The sequence below is a fragment of the Diospyros lotus genome, chromosome 5 (genome assembly GCF_014633365.1).
Source record: "Diospyros lotus cultivar Yz01 chromosome 5, ASM1463336v1, whole genome shotgun sequence".
Classification (NCBI taxonomy): domain Eukaryota; kingdom Viridiplantae; phylum Streptophyta; class Magnoliopsida; order Ericales; family Ebenaceae; genus Diospyros; species Diospyros lotus.
In genome coordinates, this window is record NC_068342.1 from 20,380,732 (window position 1) to 20,391,081 (window position 10,350).

At 31.8% G+C, this 10,350-nt stretch overlaps 1 protein-coding gene across 3 annotated transcripts in view; it reads right to left on the reverse strand.

Annotated features, from left to right (window-relative positions):
- The window catches only part of LOC127801585 (uncharacterized), a 52,519-nt gene extending 50,563 nt beyond the window's left edge, over window positions 1-1,956 (reverse strand). For 2 of the 3 annotated variants that reach the window (XM_052336832.1, XM_052336831.1), the window contains exon 1: window positions 1,467-1,956. In XM_052336832.1, the coding sequence (XP_052192792.1) occupies window positions 1,467-1,896 (430 nt within the window). In that variant the 5' untranslated portion in view covers window positions 1,897-1,956. The remainder of the gene's footprint in view (window positions 1-1,466) is intronic. The other variant, XM_052336833.1, reaches the window with a different exon arrangement.
- Between the last annotated feature and the right edge of the window lie 8,394 nt (window positions 1,957-10,350).

Here is a 10,350-nt window from a genome sequence, read left to right on the forward strand (position 1 = left end):
TCTAGGGAAAGGTTTGCTATTCAAATCGGCAAAAGAATTAGAAGTTGCATGGTATACAGCTGCTAACTATGGGGGCTCACTGGTGGATAGAAGGTCAACTACAAGGGACTACCTATCAAGAGATTTGATTTGATATTCATTCACCAGCTTAAGGGGGAGTGTTGATTGATTTGATTGATTCCCGAAGGAGATTGGAAGATAACGTCTGGGGCTAACTTTCCTAAATCAAGATAGATATTATCTTCCAAGTTTAGAAAGTATTTCAGATTTAGAAATTTTCTATCCTTGTATTTACATCTTTCCTATTTTCTTGGATAGTGTACAACAAGTTTTCCCTTTTCTGTAACTTTCTTAATTTGTAATCTTCTTCCCTATTAATAGGGAATGTATCCTAGCATCAATACTTAATAAGAGAATTTACGAGTGTCTTCTTCTTCCTTCATATTTTTGTACCTAATTCTACAAAATTAATTTAACAATGGAAGTTGAATTAATTATTTCTTTTCAAAAAAAAACTTCCCCTGAATTTCAATTAAATAACACACCCAGGAGAGTGGGGTGTTACACAACATGCATATGGACATAAATTAGTATTACCATGCCTTTCAACCACTCATCCTCCACTTTCCATCTCCAATTTTCTATAGTCTAGTTTTCATTTTCTATAGAAAACTTGGAGAAGGCATTCCAATGTCAGAAATACAGAATTACAATTTAGAAAATTAGAACATATGTTTAAAAAAAGAGAGATGTTTTTTTTTTATTTTTTTATGTAACTTGTGTTAGAGAATAAGATGGAGATGATTTGTGAAAAAAATTTAGAAAACCACATTTCCCGAATCTCCAAATTAACAAGGAAAACTTAAAAAATTTATTTTAGTAGTTTTCCAAGATTAGTTCAATTTTGGAAAACTGCATTTTCCAAATCTCCATTCTTCATTTGGACTAAATAAAATTTTTGCATTTGAACAAGTTTTCTAATTTTCTGTTTTCTGTGGAGTAATTTCCTAGAAAACTGGGGGCAACTTTCCACAACTAAACAGCCCTTTATATTTCATTAAACATTTAGGTCAGATTTCATTCTCCCAAAACACCACCAAGCATCAATCCTCAATAGAGATGGCATTGGGTACTAGTGCTCTCCTATTTTCATCTGTTTCAATGTAATCTTTAGTTTATATACCTTGACTATGTGGAAGAAGTCTACCCCTAATCTGAGTAACAATACATGATGGATGCATCATCAAGAATGATTATATAAAAATTAAGCAGCCGCGGAATATAGCCAGTAAACCTTATCCATGAAACCACCAAGCTGAAATCATAACAAACCAGAAATATGGAGAAATGTCTAAATATCGCTATGCAAGGATACATACATAGATTTACCAGAAAAGCTCTTCCGGCATCCATTGGATAGATTTACTCTAACAATTTGATGAAACAAAACTTCGATTTGGACTTACCATCAGGAACACGCGAATTATGCGAAAATAAGCCGATACAGTTGTCCAACGCAGCAGCGAGGTCACCGGCCGAAGGTGTAGCCGGGGACCACGAAACCGCCGACACGGAGGCGGAACTGTCGGCAGAGAGCTCGAAGACTTGCCGGAAAATGGGACCGATCAAGGTCTCTTCTTCGGAGAGAGGAGACGGAAAGTGGGAAATCACGAGGAGTGAGGAGGCTCCGTAGGCGATCCATGAGTGGCCGGCGAATTCTGGCAACCAATCGACGGCGGATTCCGAACGGGTTGGCGCCGGAGGGATTGTCTCCGATTTAATGATTTGTAGAGGTAAACGATCTGCAAAATAGACGGATGATTCCGAACGGGTTGAGCATTCTGATTTAGTTGATGCGATTGTAGAGGTGGTGGTAATCGAATTTTTCTCTTGCATTGCGTGTGCCTTGTCTGGTCTCGTGGAGAGAGGGACAGAACGGAGGGAGGGGGGAAGGGGTTTCAGTTGTTTTGAGTGACTGTTTTGAATTGCAGCTTTTAAGCTGCTCAAGTTTTAAGTGACGTAATATATAGGATAAATATGTTTTTAAATTATTAATAAATAATTATGTATTTAGTTTACACGAGTTGGTAACTTATTAAAAGTTAATAAAAAGATAAAAATAGATATATTATTAAATAATATAAAATTTTATTATTAGATATTAATAAATTATATATAATTATTAAAAATATATTAATATAATATATATGCCCATTTAATTTGTCTTCTTTTAATATATTATCATTAGATTAATATATATATACACTTACAAAAAGCTTCGATAACGATGATGATAATGGCCGCAATAGGCGACAACAAGATGCAAACGACTGGGACAACGACAATCGCGATAGATGACAATGACGATGGTAGCCAAAAATGGGTCTAGCAGTAGGAGATCAATTGATACAGAAGATAAAAATGGGGTATAGTTGAAACTAGCTTAAATCTATGAGGATAAAATCGTCATTTAATTGGTTAACATAAATAAGCTTGGGCATCTGGGGGAGCTTTTGAAAAAAGATGGTAGGAGAGTTTTTAAGCTATTTAACTTTTAAGCTTTTTGAACAATCCAAATATAAAATAAAATAAGTTTAATAGCTTATAAACTAAAAAATAACTTATAAGCAATTAAACCACTTAGCCAAACAGGCCCTAAAAGAGAGAGCACTTGCTATACGGTTGCCTCCTGTGAGAGTAAATTTTAGATAAATTTTTAAAAATAATATTATTTCAAATTATTTAAAATACTATTACAAATTTGTCACTTCATGCAGCAAATTTTAGATAAATTTTTAAAAATAATATTATTTCAAATTATTTAAAATACTATTACAAATTTGTCACTTCATGCAGCGTCAATAGCAAGTTTTCTTCACCCAATTATCCCACGTAGAACAAGACAAACCAAGATTAAGGCTTAGTAACTTGCTTCTCGGACTAGTGAATTAAGTCTTGCTACCATGAGTGATGAGCTTATATTGATCTCATTAGAAGGTATAGAGATCGCTCATACCAAAATGACATGGTCACCCTAATGTTTAAACTTGCAAGACTGAAGGTTAAATGTAGTCTTGATTTCACGTTTTTTCATCTTTAGTACTATCAACAATTATAGAGGATTTGTTTGATCTCATTGGAACTACAACCCCCACCTTTGTGAAAAATTAGACTAAAGGCATGACCCCACAATGGTGACTAAAAGGAAACAACGATGATGGTGACTAAACAAACTACAATGGCATGGTCACTTCACAATTGTTGTTGGTCAGTAACCACCATGGGCTCGGTGCCAACATCCTTCTAGCTACAAGTCATTCCCTTTTGCTGCTACTAAAGTCAGGTATCTTCGCACTTAATTGCTTTGCCAAAGTCAAATTTAGGGTTTGCATTTTGTGAAATTGATCTAGGATTTGCAATTGGGGGATTTTAATTTAGGGCTTGCCATTAGGGTTATTTGAAATAGGGCTTGCAATTTTGGTATTTGATTTTAAGGATTGCAATTAAGGTTATTTCATTTAGGTTGTGCATTTTTTGATTTCATGATTTGGGGTTATTTATTTAGGGATTCAATTTATGGTTGTTTGATGGGAGCATTTGGTTGATTAATCTATAAATATGACATATTTATAATTTTTTAAACGTTTATGTTGAATCCTTAATTTTGACACTTAGTTCAAAACATAGGTTCTTAATTGAAATTAGGTTGTTAATTAAGTAATAGTATTTATTAATCGATTAGCATGCTTTTTACTCAAGTAAAGTTCATTATCAATCAAATATATATGTTTGGAAAATTTAGTTGTAACTAACTTTCAAACATTACTCAAGTAATTACATATTTGTAATTGAGTTGGATATGCTAGGATTTGAAGATTAGTCAACTGACATTTGAGCTTAATAGAATAATATTCTTCTAATCGAGTAAGAAAATATTTTAGTTGAATAATAAGTGTTGTACTCAACTAATTATCCCTTTAATCGGGTAAGAGTATAAAACCTCAAAGTTTAATCGATTACTACTCAAATAAGTGATGCTGTAATCTTAATAGAGTAACTAAAGAGTTAATCGGCTAATTGATTTTTTTTAGTTGATTAACTATATTTTTTAATTGAGTAATAAATTTGAAACAAAATGATAAATCTCTATACTTGTATTCTTAATCAACTAAGAAAATATTTTAATCGAGTAACATGTACCTTAGTCGAGTAATCATATATTTTAATCAAGTAATAATTCGTGAGTAGCATGTCAAGTATTTATGCTTAAATTGTTAGTCGGCTAAAATGTTAATTTTAATCGAGTAACTTCATACTTAGTTGAGTAACTAAATATTGTAGTCAAGTAAAGATTATTGGACAAAGTGTTAGTCTCTGTACTTGAATAATTAATCAACTAAGAGAAATTTGTAATCGAATAGTGTAATATCTTAATCGAGTATCAAAAGTGGTTAATTGAGTAACAATTTCAAATTTACACGTGGTTGAGATGTTAATCGATTAAGATATATTTTTAATCGAGTAATATCATTTTTTAGCTGAGTAACAAATATTTGTAGCTGAGTAATGACTAATGCAGTTGATAATCTTAATCAAATAAGATTATTCAAGAGTCGAGTAACGTCTAAACTTAATCAACTTACTCTTAAGATTACTTGAGTAACTATGTATCTCACTCGAGTAATAACACTTTTACTTGGGTAATGTTGTATTGAAATTCAAAATTATAACCCTTGTAGACAACATTAAATGTGCGTAGTTTTTAGATTTCAGACGATCATAGCTTCATTTAAGGCACTATGATCATTTTTTAATGCAAACTGTATGTGATTCAAATTTGAATTTAATTCTAACCATTACTTTTGTAAGAAGAAAGAATGTTTGCTACAAAAATACATGTTTAGGCTTTTATCGATTAGGCAACAACTCAATAGCATTGAAGAAGGAAAAGATATAAATACCATAAGAGACTTAAGCAAAGAATAAAGTTGATCTAAAAATCTTAAATAAAAAGTCTTTGAGCCAAAGCATTCAAAGCCATATCTTGATGCATTATTATCAAAGAGAGAGTTCTCTTGTACTTGATATCATTCGAATATTTGATCCTTTGTGAGAAGCCTTTTTTAGTTAAGTGCTAAACTATATTAACTTATCCAATTGTTCACCTATATCATCTTCTAGCTTATTTAAACTATAAGAGTTAGATGCTTAAGCCATAAAAAGTACACTATAAAGGTTCCAACTGTGCTTGTAAAAAGTTGTGTAAAAAGTTCTAACTAATCAAAGTAAAAGCTAGATAGTGAGTGGTTGGAAAATCCTTAACGAGGAGTTAAAATAGTGGATGTAGGCAATCGGAGTCGAACTACTGTACATCTTATGTGCTACATTTTTACTTTGATTTTATTTAAGAAAGTTTTTATTTTTTTTTAATTTAGGGTGATCTTAATTCACCCTTTATCTTAAGCTAATTGTTCTTCAATTTATGTTGGGTACTCATATACCATTGGTTACAAGTTTTTACTCTGCACACGAATTTGAATAAGTATGGACAAACAACCCCTTAGAGTTCAATGTTACTAGAATGAGGAGTGGGTCGATTTTGGGGATACTTCCACTACAATGGAGATAATGCAATATTTGAGGTTAATCAAGGGGTTATATATGATGATTTCCTAGCTGTAGTCTATAATACAACAACAATTGACATTAACTAGTATAATGTCTTATTAGAGGCCAAGTTATGAAATGGTTAGCACACTCAAGGTTTTCAAAATTACTCATGATGCATCCCTTAGCAACGCCATTCAACTGTCCCAAAAACTAAGGGAAATGTAGTTGGATGCATGCCTAACACTGAAGCCTAAACAACCAATCTTTAGCACTCAAATGAATGTTGGGAGGGTCGAGCCAGACAGACAATGTATGGGCTTCTACTGGCACCCAATATACTATTAATCACCCTAATCCCTGGCCTCTTACTCGCATAACTGGTGGATTTGATAATGTTGGACCAAGCAATGTTTGGGATAAAATGGGCAGCCTAGGGATACCCAAGCCATCTAATATGTTATCTCCAACAAATAGTGTTGGGTTAACTTCGCCTTCCACATATCACAAGAAGTTTAGCAAACCATGTGGTAACTTTGACAAAACTTACTATGCAATTGAGAGAATGGCATAATGGGAAGAAGTACCTAATGCACGGGTCGAGGAACTACTCCCTTTAATTAGGATGAATTGGATGAAGCCAATGAAGAAAATAAGGAGGACATAGATGTAATTGAGGTAATATGCACAACAAAAGAGGATGTTGATGTTGATGTTAATGTTATAATCGATCAGATTATGGGAATGGGCCCGATTAAGGATCAAATGGGTGTTGATATAGATGTTGGTGGCGTGATTGTTTAATGTGTTCTAGCCCCAACCTTGAGTTCTTAAATGTCAATTGGGTTAATCAGATAATACGTATAATAGCCCGTCTCCTGAAGTTCCCTTTAGCATAGGAGATATGTGAGAGAGTCGTCAAAGACGAAGTACATAAACAAAATCCAACAAAAGCCAACCACATAGACAATACTTTAATTAACAACCCTAAACACACACACACACACACACATATATATATATATCACCATGCCATTACAATATTCTCTTTGGGCTTAACTACCCATACATTACAAAGCATATAAAGGACTATGCAAAATTACAAAATAAAACTCATCTCCTTGCCATCAAAACAACCCCCAAGGATCTTCAGGTTGGGAAGACATTTGTACACATATTTAACACAAGACTCAACTGTTGCTAGACTCGTCACATTCCTTAGCTTTCTCTTTCTCTTTATCTAGAATGGCGCTAAGAAACAATATGAACCACAATGTTCAACAAGTTTATAAAACATATATGGATCACAACAAAATAAGGCATGATATAACAACCACAAATATGTAAGACCATCTCATTGAGGAGGAACAATAGTGGGTAATAACATAAACAAGATTAAATCAAGAATTCCCCTACCATGAATAAAAATATCAATGATCGTGCATTTATGCCATGCTGCATGCTCGCTCATAAATGAACACATATCATATGCAATTTGATGTTACACATTTTTATATATTAGTTTTGATGATGAAAAATATCTATTAGCTTAATCTCTAAGTCATGAGTCAAGATTGTGGTTTTCAACATATATCAATTTCAATATTAAGTATTATTTTCACTACAAAAAATCAATGTTTTAGCGACAAAATTTTCGATCGCTAAAACATTAAAATCCGTCGCTAAAAGATTTAATGACAGGTACCTTTCTATCACTAAAAAAGGCATCGCTGAAATTTACTAACGGGGTTAGTGACGGAATTTTTTTAGCGATGGAATCAACGACTAGGGTTATACCCATCACTAGTGACGGGTTTATCTTCTATCACTGATTACCGATGGGTACAACCCCGTCGTTGAATTCAGTGACAGCACAACCTCGTCCCTGAATTCAGCGACTAAATTTTCGTCGTTGATTAGCGACGAAATTATTTCGTCGCTAAATCCAACCCAAAATTCAAAATTCAACGTGTGCTAGGCCCCGCCCTCCCCTCATGTGCGCCACGTGGTTGCACCTCTACTCGTCACATGGCAGCGTTGGGATATTACTCCCAACTATTATCTCAAGCTCTCTATTGGATTCAAACCCCCAACCTCTCATGACCAAATTCCACGCGCGAGCCAGCCGATCTGGAAGGCTCCTTATTTATTGATATGTATAAAATATATTTATAGTATTCTCTTCAAAATATTTCAGAATTATATTTATACACCAAAATTTCTCAAACTTATTTAATGATATTAATTTTAATATTAATGTTAGTAAAGGGAAATGAATATTAATTTTAATTTTATTTCATTATTAATTCAAATAAAAGTTTATTAATTATTATATTAGCAATGAAAAATTATGTTCTTATTTTGATTTTAATTTGTAATATGTTTAAAAAATTATTAGTTTAATTTTTACTAATATTAATGTTAGTAACAATTATTATGATATGTTTAAATGTAAAATTTTTAATTTTTCATTTGTTTATTTTTTATATTTTAGTGACGGGGTTGACCCGTCGCTAAATTTTAATTCTTTATTTATTTATTTTTTTAGCGACAAGGTGGTCCCGTAGCTAAATTTTAATTTTTATTTGATTTTTTTTATTTTTTAGCAACAAAGGTGATCCCGTCACTAAATTTTAATTTTTTATTTTTTAGTGACGGGGTTGACCTTATCAGTAAATTTTAATTTATTTATTTAATTTTTTTTAGCGATAGGGTCACCCCGTTGCTAAAATTTTAAATTATTTTTTTATTTTTTTGGCAACGAGGTTGACCCCGTCGCTAAATTTTAATTTTTTTATTTAAATGTTTTAGCAATGGAGTAATCTCGTCGCTAAATTTTAAATATTTATTTATTTATTTTTTAGCACCCCGTCGCTAATTTTTAATTTTTTAGCTATGAGATTTTCGTCACTAAATTAAAAAAGTATTTAAAAATATTAGCAACGAAAATTCCGTCAATATCTATCGCTAATTAGCGAAGGAATAATTTCATCACTAAATTTCATCGCTAAAAATTATTTTTCTTGTAGTGTTTGTTCAAATAATAACTAAGTTAAGTTCATTCTTATACATATGGAGATTTGCAAAAGCAAATATTATGATTAAAAAGAATCTCCTAAAGTGATCTTCAAAATTAGCCTTAAAATCATTGGTCATCAAAAAGCTAAAATTGTTCTAAGGCAATATACCAACTAGAACATATTTTTGAAAATATTTTCTTTTGAAAAACTATCTCTCGGTATTTTAATATCTAATATCCATTGATATTAAAATAATTTTTAATTAATTTTTCATAAAATAGAAAGTATACACTTTGGAGGTAATAATATTGCTAAATCTTGAGTTTGTACTAAAACCAAAATTCTACTTTTTTATTGTTATGGATTTTGATTTTTTAGATATTTTTATTGAAAAAAAATAAGGGATACTGTCTTATTTACATTTATGTATTAAAATAAATGGAAGGTAAAATATAAATAAAGGAAAATATGGACATTTACTTGTAAAAATGTGGACATTTATGTATTAAAGAAAATATAAATAAATTGTGATGTATATATGCTATGGATTGTGCTTTCAAGTAAATCCTTCTGAAAATCTGTCATGTTTCGAAACCCCTTCTGAAAAGCTTTCAATGTTTTTGTGCATGTTATTTCAAAACATATTTGTAATTCATATGTTTTCAAATCAGGTTTTGGACTATGTTTCGAAACCTGTATGCTATGTTTCGAAACCTCTAACATTCTGTCAGGAGAGCATTCAAAAATCCAAGATGCATATGTTTTAAAATCAATTTTTGAAGTATGTTTCGAAACCTCTATTCTATGTTTCGAAACATCTGATATTTCTGTCAATCGTTCATTCAAAAATCGAAATGCTTTTGCTTTGCATTTTATTATTTATTTAAAAGCTTCTCAATCATTTTTTAATTCATTCTCCATGCTATGAGATTCAAATTTGAATTTGAATGTGAGTTCTTTTAAAATAGTTAAAGTGGGAATAGATTATGTCTCTCACTCATTATTGTCTCTAAGTGCAAGTCCAGCTGGAAAGGCTGTATATTTCAAAACATGAGGAGTATGTTTCGAAACCTTAGTGTAAATTTGTGGTGTTTCGAAACCTGTATGCTATGTTTTGAAACCTTCTTTTCTGTCTTGTCTCTAACAGCTATAAACGGCTAGATTTCTATCTCTTGATATAAGTAACAGGTGTTTGAAGATAAGAACAAGTAACAACAAGAGAGCACACACTAGAGACACATACACAAGTACAAGTGTTGATCAAATCATTTATTCAAGCTCTCAAAGAAGATCCTCTACAAATCATATTCTTGTGCATTGTGAGTGAAAATGAGAAGCAAGCGAAAACTGAAGTCTCATCTTGTCCAGCTCTCCTTACCTCAAGTTAAGAGGTTTGTCCAGCCATTGGTAAGATATTTATTGCTATACATTCTATTGGACTGTAAAGATAAAATTATATTTATCTTGTTAATGTTGTAATGTTTGAGTTTAGTCTTAAAACTCATTGTGGTATAAGGTTTGAGTTGAGCCTACAACTCATTGTGAAAAAGATTTGAGTTGAGCCTAAAACCCACTTGTTGTAAGGTTTGAGTTAAGCTCATAAAAACTCACTTGGTGAAAGGTTTGAATTGAGCCATAAAAACTTATTGTACAAGATTTTGGGGTGAATCGTGGTAAAACTCTTGTTGTGATTGATTATTTATAAAAGTGATTGGGATTGAAA